The 17,465-nt window shown below is 36.9% G+C and overlaps 1 protein-coding gene across 1 annotated transcript in view; it reads left to right on the plus strand.

The window, feature by feature from the left end:
• LOC131961113 (thyrotropin-releasing hormone-degrading ectoenzyme-like) overlaps positions 1-17,465 on the plus strand; it is a 267,325-nt gene that overhangs the window by 131,325 nt on the left and 118,535 nt on the right. Inside the window, exon 5 of the mRNA XM_059326384.1 lies at positions 15,311-15,465. Within this exon, the coding sequence (XP_059182367.1) occupies positions 15,311-15,465 (155 nt within the window). The remainder of the gene's footprint in view (positions 1-15,310; positions 15,466-17,465) is intronic.

The raw sequence follows: 17,465 nt of genomic DNA on the forward strand, positions 1-17,465 counted from the left end.
AAATGTCTTAACAGTATCTGGTTAATGCAAATTGTTTAATTATGGTAAAATTTTAAATGAGACACGTAGAATAAAGTGATTTTAATGAAATATAACAATTTTAAGCTTCGTTTTGAGACGTTTTATCATACGATATTCATTCAAAGACTGTTCTAACAGTCTCTGGTTGAGATAAATGGTGGACTTTTGGGTTTTTAAACCCACCTGTCAGGGCGTTGTTGTGTTCAGAGTAAAGAGTTTGTTGTTGAATGTGTTGTGGCTACAGAGGACACTTTGTCTCCGACCTACAAACTGTTCCTATAAACTCCTAAAGTGGACGGACATGTCAACAGAGACGGGTTGTGCTGTCTGTCTGACAGCTGCTGGCTGGATGATGGATCAGCTGTGAACAGTGTGTGCAGCAGCCTGACACTCAAAATATGATGAATTATGTTTAAAAAGGGCTGCTGAGAAGTTTCACAGCAAAAAAAAAGGAAAAAAATCATGCATTTGTATTCATTTTTTGCAGAGTTTGTCCTTCAGGCTAAACTTAAGTTCAGCAGGATCAGATTCTGTGCTGCAATAAAAATAACTCAAATCAATAATCATTTACATCACTGCTGTTCAACTCTCAAACATGATGTGTTTCAGAAAGTTTGGTTATGAAAACCTCCAGTCTAATTTTAATTCATCAGTCTGAAGCCGCACATGTTTTTTTTTTATATCCTGATACGTCTGAAGTACGGATTTAAACTTCACACTGTAAACAACAGCTCGACTCGACGGGAGGATCAGATCACAGATTTAATGCTTTTTATATCAGACGTTAACAGTAACTAATACATTTACTCAAGTATTGTTCAAAAGTTCTATACTTCACATAAGTATTTCCATTTAATGCTAATTCGTGCTTCTCTGCTGCATTTCAGAGGCAAATATTATATTTTCACTGCACCGTATTTATCTGATCTAATTAAAAAGAGCTCCACCTTTCCAGCTGCAGCATTAAAGTGATGAGCACATAAATTACCATTATGAGTATACTTATAATTATGCATTATGCAATTACTCATAATTGCTCCTAATTATAATTAGGACCTATTATGATTGTGCAATAATTATAATCCAGTAATGTACTTTATCATTTTGAAATGGGACTCTGCATCATAAGTGCTTTTTTAAAACTTTTTGTGCTTTTGATATTTTTTCAAGCTAAAACTTTTGTACTTTTACTTCAGTACAATTTTGAACGAGTGAGTTTTGCTCGGTGGTGTTAGTACTTTTACGTAAGTAAAGCCCGAGGCTGTCCTGCTTCTCTAGATCATTCTCGTGTCATGCAGAAGCACATTTCAGAGGCATGCTCAACACAAAATCGCTGCATTCAAAACTGATCCGGGGTCTAGATAAAAATCTCTGAATATTTATTCTGACCTCTGTTGCTCCTGAAGTTCTTTCTTTGCATGTTTTTTTGTAAACAACCAAAAACGACCTTTTCTCAAAATTTTAGATGTTTGTAATCCGTTATGGTGTCCTGAAGAATGATTTATTTGGTGTATGAGTACTTCAACTTTTGGTGCTTTAAGTTTATTCTGACTCTTTAACTTACTGTTTTTACTTAAGTTAATGAGAGGACGCTGCAGACATTGCAGTAAAGGGTATACTAATACCTAATGCAGCAAGTGCGATGTCCGCCTCTGTTTTTCAGAGGACAAGAACTGCTTCTGGGACTATCACTGTAAATAAATGTGGATGTGCACACAGATAAATGTCAAAGTTCATAACAACATGACTGAGATTATTATTTATGTGATATACTGGTTTGGGAAAAGCAAAACCCTGCATATGAATCCTTAGTTCTGTATTGTTGTTCAGACAATGAGTGGAAATACAGGAGATCTGCTCCCCATTAAGCCCAATGTTGCAATATTACAACATTTCTGTAAAAACTTACTCAAATATAACATTTTAGAAAACACTCCATTTTCACCCCCAAAGGCCTCCTACAACCACATCTGAATGGCTGAATTTTTTTTTTTTTTTTTGCGTTTTTCTATATTTGGGTTTTACAGGGTTAAATGAGTTTTACTTGTACAAGTTACACGAGTATTACTACTTTTACTGCAGTAAAAGCTTTGAGTACTTCTTCCACCACTCTCTCCCCCTCTCTATCGCTCTCACTTGTATTCCTATACTTGTGGGGACATTGATCTGTTTACACAGTCACGCCGTGGGGACCTCTGACACTATGGGGACCAAAATAAGTAATTCTCAAGGTGCCTATGTGATTTTTAGCTTTGGCCTATAATTCACCATTTTACATCTGGACACACACACACACTAACACACACAAACACACACACACAGATTGCTCACTATCACCAACTACAGGTCCCGTGCTGGTACTGCACGAACTGATTTTCACACACACCACTACCATATATGGTCAGTACCGCCCCTTCCTGGTCCCCATAAAGCAGGTATTCAAAAACGAAGAACTTTTTTCAGTGATAATCAATAATTAGGCTATTGGAGATGATTATTTGCAGCAGATGTCAACTACAGTGTTAAGGACTTATGCAGAGAAGCAAAGTCAAACAAAAATAAAACAAAAGTAAAGAAAGCTCATTTATAAAAATAACAAGTAGACAACCAGTATGTATTTACTCTGATTAGTTGGCAGGAGAAATAGTTAACTTTGACTTTAACTTTTGGTGCTTTCAGTTTATTCTGACCCTTTAATTTAATATTTCTACATTTGCAAGATTTTAATGCAGGACTTTTTCTTGTACAAGTACACAAGTATAGCTACTTTTACTGCAGTAAAAGCTTTGAATACTTCTTCAACCTCTCTCTGTCTCGCTCTCCTTCTGTCTGTCTGTCTGTCTGTCTGTCTGTCTGTCTGTCTGTCTGTCTCTCTCTCTCTCTCTATTAGATAATGAACAGGCTGAAGAAATTATAATTAGAGCAAACAAGGAACATCTGCACACACACTGCGTCATTATGAGTGTGCGTGTGTGTGTGTGTGTGTGTTTTATTGTGTGTCTCTCTATTTGTTTGTCGCTCCTCTTCATCAGCAGCTGGAGAACTGGGGCAAACCTCAGAAACACAGAGAGTTTCTGTCTGCAGCAGCTGTTTCTCAGTCTGCAGGCTACTGCAGCCTGTCTGTCTGTCTGTCTGTCTGTCTGTCTGTCTGTCTCTTTGCCTGTCTTGGTCTGTCTCACTCTCTCTCCGTTTGTTGTCATGGAAAACATACGTTTACATTCCCAAATCCAGCGTTGAATAAAAACCAAAAATGAACGTACAATAAGCAAAAAACAGGTCAAGTTTAACTTGGAAACCAAACAGAAAATTGTGATTTTGCTCTTAAAAATATACTGATACATTTCAAAATAAGTAAAGTGAAGATAAGTGAAGAAAAAAATGGAAATTAAAAACAATCCAGATAAGAAATAACTTTGCAACCTTTTCAACATATTCTGATGATCAAGTCTGTATGATTTCCCACAAATTAAAAGTTAATGCTGTAAAACAGGCACCAAAACCACATTTGATGGCTGTTGTTTTTAAGTGTTGACAGGTGACAAACACTGTTGTAGACTATGTTACCATTGCTTTTTTTAGACATCATGCTTCATTTTATTCCTGTACACTGTAAAAAAAAAACGTGTTTAATTTACCGTAAATTACTGGCAGCTGTGGTTGCCAGAACTTCACCATAAAAAATACAGTGAATTGGTTTTCTACTGTAAATTTAAATGTAAATATCAGCAAAAACGTAGTATTCCCGTTATTTTTAGGGTAATTGTGTAATAGTGACATCATGGTATTTCTCCATTAATTGTACATGAGTATGTTATATTTTTACAGCAAAACTGTGTGTTTCCTGCAGTTAATGACAATAAAATGTAAAGTCTTGTGCTATTCTTTGATTTACCGTAATTAAAAGTGTCTACTACGGTAATATACAAATTCTAATTTTACGGCCTGTTTCTGATGTAATTTGACAGTGTTTTACTGTAATTTCTACAAACATGTTTTTATAGTGTAAAAAGGTTACATTTAGGCATCAAAACTACTTCCTTAAGGTTAGGGGAAAATAACTTTAGGCTTAAAAAACATTATTTCTGGACATCTGCTCCCCGTTGCTTCATCAAAAACTATTTTTTGTAGGATTCCTATTAATTCCAGTGCATTTTTTTCATACGAAATCATACAAGCTGTCCATGAGTGCATGCAGCCTGAAATATTTCCGTGTGTGTGTGTGTGTGTGTGTGTGTGTGTGTGCTTAGCTGGGTGCAGACGGTCAGCAGTGCAGGAACAAACACATGATTGACAGTGGTGGTGTTTTATTCTGCTGGACGTCCTTCTGCTGTCAAACACTCTCAGGTCCTGCTGTTTGTTTACACGCTGCGTTATTTTCACACAGCAGGTGTGTGACTTTTTTATTTATTAGTTGTGTTTTCTCAGTCTGTCTCTGCCTCGGTCCTTCAGGTCATCTCTTATAGGGGGCCAGAATCTATACATTCATGCTGTCAGCTGCTCTGATCCTCAATATATTCATTCATTCATTCATTTACTCTCTAGTTTCTAGTCTGGGGTTCGTGGCGGAGTCCACCATCCACAGTTACTGTCCTCTGTCCTGCAGGAGGCTTTTATTTTGAAATGCCATGCTTTTGTCAGTGAGGATAGCACTTTATAAAAAAAAAGACTTGTTAAACTGACAAATATGAGGTATAATTGCAATATTAACATGGATAAATGCTCTTTAGTGATATGACAGTGACACTCTTTAGTAAATGAATTAGTTAAATATGACCCAGTGTTACTGTTCTCTCTCCTGCAGCCGTATCAGAGCAAAATTGTTACTAAAAATGCTACAAAAACAGTCAACTGGTGCAGCACGAGGATGCTTTTATTTATGAAATGCCATGCTTTTGTCAGTGAGGGTATGGCTTTATAAAAAAAAGACAAATATGAGTTATAAATACAATTTTAAGATGGATACATTTTCATTAATAATATTATAGTGACAATCTTAATTAAATTCATTAGTCAATGATGACCAAGTACTACTGTCCTCTCTCCTGCAGCCGTATCAGAGCACAACTGTTACTAAAAATGCAATAAAATTGGCTTTTATTTTGAAATGCAATGCTTTTGTGAGTAAGGAAATCACTCAAACTGACAAATATGAGTTATAAATACAATATTAAGATGGATAAGTGTCCTTTAATGCTATTATATTGACACTCTTAATGAAATAAAACAGTTTATGACATGTTAAGATCATTATTAAGTTAATAAACTCATGCAGTCGGTTCTGGTGAGAGTTGTATTTTAGCTGCAAGCCAAAACTCGACTGTGGAAACTTTTGCACACCTTCAATTTTCTGCAGACAGGTGTGTAGGAGGAAACATCCAGAGGCAAGAAACACCAGACAAAACAGAGTTTATTATCAAAACTGTGTTTTTTTGTTCTCAAAAACAAAACAAAACAACAAAAAAATAACCCTCTTTACACAGTTATTATAGATCCGTATCATGATGTTTAGGTGTTGCTGCTGTTTTCGAAATAGCAATAAGTCTGTAAATAATATATAAAGATTAAAAAAAATCATGCAAGAATACATAAAAATATGCAACATCATAAAAACAAATGCAGCAAATCTTAAGTAAATAGAGATATATATAAATATGTAATAGTGTGAATTTTTGCACTTGATTTCTATTGAAAAAGTCAAATTTTTCTCAGTTAAAACCAACTTTTCTGTCAGATCTTGTATCCTAGAATTTGAAATGATAAACTCATAATTCACTCTACATTTCCTGTGTCAAAGTCCTGCAATTTGTGCACATTTAATCTATTTATTTACACATTTATTCATGATATAAACATGAAAAATCAGTGAAAACAGACTTCTGCAGCCTTCAGTCTGCAGAAAGTTCTGTATACCTCCAGACATTTACCCCAGTGGGCCTGTACGGCTGCCTTCACTCTGCCAGAGAAGTGCATGCTGGGTAATAGCGGCCACCCAGCGGTGCTTGCAGCCGCTCCGTCGGTAAATAATATAAAGTTAAAAAAGCATGCAACAAAATACATAAAAGTATGCAACATCATAAAAAACAAATGCAACAAACCTTAAGTAAATAGGTATATATATATATATATATATGTAACAACAGTGTGAATTATTGCACTTGATTTCTATAGAAACTGTCAGATTTTTCTCAGTTAAAACCAACCTTTCTGTCAGATCTTGTATCCTAGGATTTGAAATGATAAACTCATAATTCACTCTACATTTCCTGTGTCAAAGTCCTGCAATTTGTGCACATTTCATCTATTTATTTACACATTTATTGATGATATAAACATGAAGAATCAGTTAAAAAACAAACATGTGCAGCCTTTAGTCTGCAGAAAGTTCTGTATACCTCCAGACATTTACCCCAGTGGGCCTGTACGGCTGCCTTCACTCTGCCAGAGAAGTGCATGCTGGGTAATAACGGCCACCCGGCGGTGCTTGCAAGCCGCTCGGTGACGTGTGCAGAGATGTGATGAAGCTGCAGACGGCGCTGACTGACAGCTGCTGCAGAGTTCACACAGCTGATTAAGCTCAGATCTCTGCTGCACAGATCTGGATTATTCTTCATGTTGGATCAGAGCTGCTGTTGTGTTTATTAGCTTCTAAATCAGTAAAAACCGACTGAACCACTGAGCTGTTTTTGTTCCAATTAATCAAATACATATTTTAGGCAATAAAGTGTCGTCAGAGTCTCTAAAAGCCCCAGACGGTCTTAAAATATCTCCGCCGGTCTGAACCCTAAATATATTTTATTTATTATGATATAAAAGGAGCAAATCCTCACATTCTAAGGAGCCGGAACCCGAGAGTGTTTGATATTTTTAGCCGTGCACGAGTCGATGTCGGTCAGTGGGTTCACCACTTTTTCCTCAGACTGAAATATTTCAACACATTCGGGATGGATTGCTGTGACATTTGGTGCAGATTTCCTGGCCGCCTGCAGGAAGAATTCTGCTGACTTTTTCTTCAGCGCCACATTAGAATATAACGCTGACATTCTTGGTTTGGAGTGAAAATGTCTCCAACTGTTGGATGGAATGACAGGAAGTTTGGTTCAGACGTTCATGTTCCCCTCAGGAAGAAATAGATTATGTTTGGTGACTTTTTCAGGTAGCGACATCATCAGGTCAACGGTTTAATCTGTCCAATACTTCAGGCTCTTTTCATTTATACCAGGTGGTAACCTTCCAGTCTGAGCAGTGTAACAAGCCTGGAAGAGCCTTAATACTAGCCTGAATAACGCCAGAATACATCACAAATGAGATTAGTCTGGAAACCAGCCATTCATTTCTCTGTAGAGGAGGCGTGGTTTACGATCCTCCAGAGCCGTTTATTGGGCGTCTATCAAAAGCGTCTGTAGGTAGCTCTTAGCCAATCGTAACAGTTATACCAGATGACGTATGTAGAGCGACAGAAATTGATGTTTACATAGCCAGACTAGCTCATCTCTACTTTGAGACTAAAATGCTCAATTCTGCTTCTGCAACTTTTTTCTGCAGCATGTTCTGGCTGCTCTGTAGTTTCAGCTCACAGTCTACCGGCATAATCCAACTGGTGTGTGTGTGTGTGTGTGTGTGTGTCTGTGAGAGAGTGTTGCTTGCTGCTTTGCTTCTCCAGTTCTCGCTTTCTGCGAGATTATTTATTTTTACGCCTTATCCCCCTCATGTCATTCAGCCACACACATCCACTGATTTTATGGTCAATAGACGAGCTGCTGGGGGTCTCTGGGCGGCTCCGCTGTCCCCCGGCTCGTAGCCAGATCACCATGGTTACAGCAGCGAGCGGTAGCGGGGCTAGTTGGTAGATTAGACTTTTGACAAATCCTGTCGGAAGCAAGGCTAAAACATCCTTTTTGGTGGTGAAACAGGAGTATAAAGTCAAACGTTGTTCTTCTTTTAAAACAAACTTTGGCTCTAAACTATTTAAAACACCGTCTACAGCTATATCCAAAGAGAGCTTTGCGTCTGCTGCAGCCATGTTGGATCCGTAAGAAAACTACAAAACTACAAGCTTCCATCTGCCGAGTAGTACGCGCCATCATCTTACCGTCCCTCCCCGTTCTGTGATTGGATCCCAAAAACAGGGCTAAGAAATGGCCAAAGTTTGCAGACTGTTTGCAGGTTTGAAATGAAATCGAGCGTACAAGACAGTATGGGTATTCCCAGGCTACCTTATCCTGCAGCAAAAATAGGAAGAAGCATCAATAAAATAACAATACTACTAACTATTAATTTAATAGTGTTGCACATCACAAAGACCTATTTCAGAGTATTTACAACCCTGATTCTTAAATTAAACTCTTATGAGCTATTTTTGTTGTTATCATTATATTTGTCCAAACAAATGTACCTTTAGTTGTACCAGGCATTAAAATGAACAAGAAATCAAAGAAAACAAAGGTGGTCTAATCATTTTTCCATGACTGTATTTGTCATACAAGATTAGCAAATGATCACATTGTGGTTTACTTTAGGTTTTAGACAATGTCACAACTTTTTTTGCAACCTGCAACCACCATTTTTAAAGACCTGTTAGTCGTGTAAACAACCGACACAACAAAACACAAACTTCAGCTTGTAACGAGAACAGAAGACAAATGTTCTGACAGAGTCCAGCCTTTACTGGGCAGAAATGTGACGAGGGAATACAAAAACATTCTGACCCGTCAGCTGCGTTCCTGTTGGCGGTGTGAAGGCAAACACAAACAAAAACCCCTGAAGGTGTGTGTGTGTGTGTGTGTGTGTGTGTGTGTGTGTGTGTGTAGTTCTCAGCGGTCACTTCCTGTCAGAGAGACCTGAAAACACCTATTATCTCTGTCTGCTCTCTGCTATTGTTTTGTTTTTCTATAACTTAAAGTTTTGGATCCATTTCCTCTGGCGTTCTTTAGCTTACCACCTCTACACACACACACGCACACGCACACACACACACACACACACACACACACACACACAGAGTGAGCTATTTGCCAGGCTATGATTACAGCGAGAGAATGGATTGAAAAAGAAATAAAAAATAGTCCCTCAGACGAAGCTTATGGACTGTGTGTGTGTGTGTGTGTGTGTGTGTCTCATTCTGAAACTTTCATACCAGGTATAATAAAAGTGTGTGAGTCAACATTTGGATGAGTGTGTGTTTTACCTGCTTTACATTTCCTGTGTGTGTGTGTATGTGTGTGTGTGTGTGTGTGTGTGTGTGTTTCTCGTTCTGAAATTTTCCAACCAGGTATAATAAAAGTGTGTGTGTTACAACATTTGGATGAGTGTGTGTTTTACATGCGGTAACATTTCCTGTGTGTGTGTGTGTGTGTGTGTGTGTGTGATGATTGACACCTGTCAGACTGCGGTGATGTCACTGTGCTGCAGTGATTGACAGCTCAGCCTGACAGCGGTCTGTGAGGAGAAACTTAAATAAAACATTTAAACGTACAAACTGAAATGTTGCCGGAGGTTTGCAAAACAAGAAACAGAAACTGGATTCCTGCTTGTTTCTTTACTGAGGAAATCAAACCTCTCTAACAAAGATATCATGTTTTTTCTTTCATCCATATGTCTCTCATGTAAGAAAATTAATGACGAATGAATAATTCATTTGAGTTTTGGCAGTAAGGAAGCTGAAAGTTTTCCTGAATTAATTGGCAATTAGTTGGTCATTTAAATCTAGAAGGGTTGTTCTCTGTGGAGACTAGAAAACATTAAATTCTGCGCTGCTCAGCAACATTACAGTTTGTTTAACTTAAAGGATTGCCAAAAATCAAGCATTTATTATAGGAAGAAACTGTAAAAAAAAATACATTATCGTCAGAGTTTGAACCTTCCGACGGTGATTGAACGGATCATAGGTTATGACAGTTTTCATTAGAAAAAGTGCCCAAAAAGTGTTGATATTTGTGTCAGAATCTCTTTATTCTCCATGTGTCATTTAAAATAAAGCGTTTGCACTAACCAGATCCTGTTAAAAACATTAAATTCTGCTCCTCAGAGACACTGAAGACATGATTGACTCTGCTGAGACCAACGGTCACGTGACAAATATTCACTGAGAATCTGTTTACACAGAGCTGAGAGGAGAGGACAGGAGAGGCTGTTTACACAGAGCTGAGAGGAGAGGACAGGAGAGGCTGTTTACACAGAACAGAGAGGAGAGGACAGGAGAGGCTGTTTACACAGAGCTGAGAGGAGAGGACAGGAGAGGCTGTTTACACAGAGCAGAGAGGAGAGGACAGGAGAGGCTGGAAAATACGCATTTTGTAATTTTGTGCCGTTTTTCATATTTGTGGGTAATTTTCTGTCATTTTTGTAATTGTGTCTTTTTTGTCATTTTGTGTCTAATCACGTATTTTTTGTCTTTTTTTGTCATTTTTTGTACTTTTTGGTAATTTTGGGTCTTTTTTGTGTTTTTACGTATTTTTTGTGTTTTTACGTCTTTTTTTGGGTGATTTTACGTCTTTTTTGTGTTTTTACGTCTTTTTTGGGTGATTTTATGTCTTTTTTTGTGATTTTACATCTTTTTTTGGTAATTTTCTGGGGTTATTTTAAAACATTCTTGACACTTGTGGGTACTTAGAAAAGTGTTAATATATATAAATTCCATTTTAATCCAATTTTTCAAGAATAATTTATCACAGAAATTAAACTTTTTTTTCTGATTTCTGCCATTCTAACTGTGGTATTCTGCACAAAGACATGTTTGAGTTGTTTCCACTTCTAGCATTGATTGTGCTGATTCCATAGAGCTGCAGGTCTTGCAGAGAAATACAAGGGCACAGTGAGTAAAATATGAAAAGAGCAGAAAAACAGCCTGAAACTAGTTGTGATTCAGACCGTTAATTTACACATAATTGCACATTTCTTCCCTCTAAATTGCAGGGAAATATATTTTTTACGTCTCCTCTCTTCTCCGTGTGTATTTTCTGCTCTGAGAAAAAGTGAGCCAGAGAAAATAAAGAAGCCTCGCAGCCGAGCGAGGAGGCTGGTTTGTTCAATTTTAGAGCCCAGTGAGTTCTGTGTTGTCTGAATGTGATCCTGTAACACTGACGAAGGTCGCTGCAGAGGAAATGCCAAAGAGTCGGATTTTAAATTTAAATGAGGACCTGAACTCTTCTCAGTCACTTACGGCTGTGGGTAACACCTCCTCTTCCTCCTGCAGAACAATCAGGCGGCTGCCGCGGTGAGAAAGCTCATTTTCACCTTCTCACCTGCTCTCTTTCTTCTCCCTTTTAATCAGCTCGCTCCTCTGAAAAGAAACCAATTTCCTGCTCCTCCTCTTTTCACTTTAAACAGCTCAACCTTTGTGCTTGACATTTTCTGCATTAACTCTTTGTTTAGCTCTGTTTTGGGGGGAAATAAGCAATCCTAAGCTGCTAAATGCCCCAAAGTGTGACTCTGTAGAAACACTCCCTCATTACGTGGATAAAATCATGTATTTGTTGTCGTTAATTAGCATTGTAGGGACATATTATCAGGAGGAAAAGGGTTCAGAGAGGAAATGTGAGCGTGCCGCGGATCCCCAAAGAAAAGTCAACAACTTCAGGCTGGAAACAAAGCGCGGCGGGCGCAGGTGCAGCCCACAGCTGACTGGCTCACTGCAGGCCACGTTACACCTCATTACTGCATCACTCAGAGCATCATGGGAACTCTTTGACATCACAATGGCTCAGGATGTGTCAGCAGCACACAGCGTATGTCCCTGGGACAGTGTTTGATTTCATATGCAGATATTCAGTGAGAGCTGGAAGCCTGTGCAGCGTGCACACATCACAAAACGTCAAGATAAACATTTATTTTGTGCCATAAAAACTGTTTTTATCAGGTGAAGAACTATGTTTGGTGACTTCAGTGGATATCAGCAATATTTCAAGAAAAAAGTTGGAAATTTACGAGATTAAAGTGGCAAATCTACAAGAAAAAAAGTCACCGATTCAAGAGATTTAAAGTGGTGAATATGCACGAAATAAGTTGCAAATTTACTAGATTAAAGTGGCAAATCTACAAGAAAAAAAAGTCACAGATTTAAGAGATTTAAAGTGGCAAATCTGCACGAAAAAAGTTGCAGATTTACAAGAAAAAAGTGTGAAAAAACAACTTATTTCTCGCAGATTCACCACTTTAAATTTCATAAATCTGCAAATTTTTTTCTCGTATTTGCCACTTTAATCTCGTAAAATATTACCCCCCTCCCCCGGGTCCATATGTTGTTTTTTTTACACATTCTGACAGTATGTAATATCCTCCAATATTCTCTTGGGTTGAAATTTGCAGTAATGCAATTTGAAGTATTTCAATGAAAAAAGTGCCCTATTAAGGGTTAACAATGTTTAAACTGCAATTTATGTACAAATGTTAGGCTTCAACTCACTTTTAGTCCTTTTTTTCTATTTAGTTTTCCTCAGTGTCTGCAGGATTCTCAGCTGATCGCCATAGATCGGTCCGCAACACAACCGCAGTGCTTTTATTTTGAAGGTGCCAGATGGCAGGTTCATGCATACGTTTGGAGCTGGTGTCGTGCCGTTTGTATCACTTGTAGAGCCCCCTATCGGTGGATTTGAGTAAAACTTTCAGGGTGTGTTTCAGATACTTGTACGCAGATATGCTGCAAATTTTGTGAAGATTGTGCAGTTGGATATCAACAAGCTTGATCACTTTTGATGAGTTTCGTTAGATTTGGGAAGCATTTGCAAACATTTTCCAATCAGTAGCCATGTTTCCATTAAAGTAGAAGCAAATTTTGAAGCGGAATTTTGAAATTTTGCATTACAGAGAAAGTGAATAAGTTTCTGAGGTTAGGGTTTTCTATGGTTTTCTTGAAATAACCAAAATCATTATCAAGAAAACCGTGTAAAATGTCTAGATATCAGCTCTGAAATTAAACTCTTACCAGCTATTTTTGTTGTTATCATTATATTTGTACAAACAAATGTACCTTTAGTTGGACCAGGCATTAAAATGAACAATAAAGTGAAGAAAACAATATATATCTAACAATTATTTCCATGACTGTACATGCTGATGTTTACCATAATAACATTTGCTAATTATCAGTAAACACAAGTACAAAGTGTCTTTAGTTCTGCAGGTATTTAGTCATAAATCAATGCATCAGACACATAATAATGTTGATCTGATAAAAACTCAGTTATTACCATTCATGCATGAAGGGAACATGAATCTTTGTATTAAATTTCCTGACACTCATCAACATTTCTTGGTTGAAAACTGAGAGAATCAGACAGTGTTCAGGTGTTTATTTTGTTCCTGAAAGGATAAAGAAGTTACTTTTTTAACCTCTTGGTAGTCGAGTCCACTCGGACTAAACTAAACTTTCAGTGGATGACTTTGTGTGACTATTTGCCCGGCAAGGTTACTCCACTTTACCTGAAGTCTGACATTTAATTACTTCCTCGCTGCTCTAATAAATCTTCTTTACTCAAGGTAAACTCCTTCTTTCTCCAGCTCTTCTCCTCCTGCGCCTCCTGTTATTCACCGTTTCTTTGCTCAAAGCAAATCCGTTTCTTTCTCCTCTCCACACTGTAAAAAAAGATAAACAATAGCTACTCAATAAAATTGAGGCAACAGATTGCACGCAATATTATTAATTAAATCTAACTACGTTACAAGTTGAGTTAATAACAACTTAACAGGAAGTGCCTGTAAATTAAAAACGGACTGATTCTATTGTGTTGGATTCATTCATAATTCTCTTGATTTAGAATTACATACACATACAGATTATATTTAATGTGATCAAAATAAGTAGATTCCATCTCAAACATTTTCATATTAAAGTTACTTAAACAACTGCCTCAAAATCAAGGACGCATTTATATTTAATACATTTTATCAAATATATTAAGTAAAATGAAATGACTACAGAATAATTTATTCCCACAACAGAGAAATATTCAGCAACAAAAATAGGAAGAAGCATCAATAAAATAACAATACTTCTAACTAATAATTTAATAGTGTCGGCACTAAATCTAATGCTGACTAAAGAATCTTTTTCATACCTTGTTGTTGCACATCACAAAGACTGAGGGACTTCTCAAAAATTTGGGATGAAATAAAACAGAATGCATAAAAGCAATGCAACAGTGTTGAGTAGAACATATACTGTGTACAGCGCAAGCTGGAGATTGGTTTCACTTGTTTCTATGACGACGTTAACAAAAAGAAAGGCAATTGCTACCGGACCGTTAATTATCTGTGTCTTTTTTTGGTAATTTTGTGTATTGTTTGGGTCATTTTGTGTCTCTTTTTTGTGGTCATTTTGTGTCTTTTTTAAAGTAATTTCTTTTTTTATTGTCATTTTGTGTCTTTTTTTTGTCATTTTCTGTCATTTTCTGTCTTTTTTGGTAATTTTGTGTATGGTTTGGGTCATTTTGTGTCTTTTTTTTGGTCATTTTGTGTTTTTTTTGTCATTTTCTGTCTTTTTTGGTCATTTTTGTCTTTTTTAAGTAATTTAGTTTTTCATTGTCATTTTGTGTCTTTTTTTGGTCATTTTGTGTCTTTTTTTTAGTAATTTTGTGACTTTTTCTAATAATTTTGTGTCTTTTTTTGATCAGTTTGTGTCTTTTTTAAGTAATTTAGTTTTTTATTGTCATTTTGTGTCTTTTTTTGGTCATTTTGTGACTTTTTCTAATAATTTTGTGTCTTTTTTTCGTCATTTTGTGTCTTTTGTGTACAGTTTTCAATTTAACATATACAGTCATGGGAAAAAAATATTAGACCACCCTTGTTTTCTCTAATACATTGTTCATTTTAATGCCTGGTACAACTAAAGGTGCATTTATTTGCACAAATATAATGATAACAACAAAAATAGCTGATAAGAGGTTAATTTAAGAGCTGATATCTAGCTACATTTAACATGGTTTTCTAATAACCAAATATACAAAATCATCATTAAGAAAACGTTTCTTTGCTCAAAGCGAATCCGTTTCTTTCTCCTTTGATCCCTTCTTCCTCGTCCTCCTCTGTCCTCTCAGATATATGCAGAGTTCTGTCTGAGGACGCCATATATCCATGTTGTGGGTTTAAACGGATTCTTTGGCAGGTTGTTAAAATGACTCACGAGTTTAATTTTAACCCAAAATGGGATGTGCTCTGATGCCAGCAGTCATCCTGTCAGCTTTTTATTTAAATGCTGGGATATGAGTGGACCAGGCTGACTGTGGGGGTTATTAATGGAGGAACACATTCAGCGCCTGTTGAAAAGCTATAATGTGTTGTTGTGTGTTCCTTTCAGACTTGTTGGCTGTGCCCAAACATCCGTACGCCGCCATGGAGAACTGGGGGCTGAGCGTCTTCGTGGAGCAGAAGATCCTATTGGACGCCGAGGTGTCGTCGTCGTCCTATCAGATGGAGCTCACCATGGTGGTCGTGCATGAAATCTGCCACCAGGTAGGAACATTTAACCTCATTAATCCACTAATAGTTGGACACAAGCAGAGAGTTCTGTTGTTCACGCCAACAGACGATAAAAGCTTTTCATCTGGATCTGGTTCAGACGTGAAAACAAGCAGAGAAATCTCCCTTTTTTTGCATTTTCACAAAGAAATCCAATAGAATAATGAGAATAATGAAAACTCAGGATTGTGATATTTTGTGTATTTTTGGGTCATTTTGTGTCTTTTTTTGTCATTTTGTGTCTTTTTTTAGTAATTTTGTTTTTTATTGTCATTTTGTGTCTATTTTTTTAGTAATTGTGTCATTTTTTTGTCATTTTGTGTCTTTTTTTAAGTAATTATGTGACTTTTTCTAATAATTTTGTGTCTTTTTTTCATCATTTTGTGTCTTTTTTTCGCCATTATGTGTCTTTTTGTGTCTTTTTTGTCATTTTGTGTCTTTTTTGGTCATTTTTGTGTCTTTTTTTGGTCATTTTGTGTCTTTTTGAAGTAATTTCGTTTTTTTCTGTCATTTTGTGACTTGTAAATGTTCTTTCATGTACGAGGAAACAGCTGATCAGTCATGTGAGTTAATGTTCACTACGTCAGAACTTATTAAGAAAAATTTCCATTCAAGTTTCCATCCCCTGTTTGGTGCATTAAACTTTTATGCACATTTTCGAAAGTTTTAATCTAATTTTAGTGTTTCCATCAACTTTTCTCATGAGAATCTGCAAAATGAGCAGAGAAATTCACTGATGGAAACACGACGACTGTTGGAAATCTAATTTCACAGGAAATTCATGCAAAAAGTTCTGAATAAAAATTGCAAATCGGCACAAAAACAAAAGAGTTTCCATCCGATTTGGGGTTTGAAGCCCTAATGACATAAAGTTAACTTCAAATCTTTAATTCTACAGTTTCTCCAATGTTGTTTCAGCCACTGGAGGTTCATTATGAACCTTTAGAACAAGGTCTAGTTACTACGTATCTTTTAGATTTTTGGATTTCAACTTCTGACATTGCAGCATTTTCCAAAGACAGAAAGTACATAAAACATGGGGAAATTTGGATTTGGATGAATATTTTTTTCGTTTTGCTTGGAAAACATGACCATTTTGAGTCAAATTTGCAAAAAAAACAGTATTTTATACTGATTGTGACCTGGACAAAAGGTCAGAAGTTTGAAAAAAATCATGAAGTCAACATCCTCTGGTTCTCTTGGACTGAATTCACCACCAGTACGGGTCAAAAACGGGTCAAATTTTAAGCAAAAAAATCAATGAAATCATACAAACAGATTCACTCCAGCTGGTGGAAACTGAGTTGAGAACACATCGAATGGAATTAAAATGGTTTCATCTTGTTCAGACTCTGTTGAAGCTGTAATTCACGCAGCAGCAGAGAGGCAGTAAAGCATCGAGGCAGCAGGTTTGATGTATAATCTCCATCAGCTGTTGATCAATCAGCAGCAGGCGGGAAACATTTATAACCGTAAGTTATTACCTATAATACCTTTTCCATCTGAAGTCGGCCGTGTGTAAATGTGTTTCTCCGTCTGTGTGGTTAATGTTGCTGCTGTGGCGTTCTGACAGTCTGTCGGCTCAAAGTCGAGGAAAGTGGCGTGTGTCACTTTGTGTTGTGGAGCTGCTGCTGCGCTGCTCAACACACCGACACTCGAAGGACTGGAGGCTTTAGAGCCTGTTGAGTCGTTCCACGGTTCCTTTCTTTTCTTTTCTTTTCTTTTACTTTCTTTTCTTTTCTTTTCTTTTCTTTTACTTTCTTTTCTTTTCTTTTACTTTCTTTTCTTTTCTTTTCTTTTTTCTTTATTTTTTGCTTCCTTTCCTCATTTCCTTGCCTTACTTTACCTTCTCTTGCCTTCCCCTTTTTTCCTTGCCTTGCCTTTCCTCTCCTTTCCTTTCCTGTCATTTCCTTTCCTTTCCTTTCCTTTCCTTTCCTTCTTTTTGTTTCCTTTATTTTCACTCCTCTCCTTTCCTTTCCTTTCTTCATTTTTTC

This window comes from Centropristis striata, chromosome 22, assembly GCF_030273125.1.
Source record: "Centropristis striata isolate RG_2023a ecotype Rhode Island chromosome 22, C.striata_1.0, whole genome shotgun sequence".
NCBI classification, from domain to species: Eukaryota; Metazoa; Chordata; class Actinopteri; order Perciformes; family Serranidae; genus Centropristis; species Centropristis striata.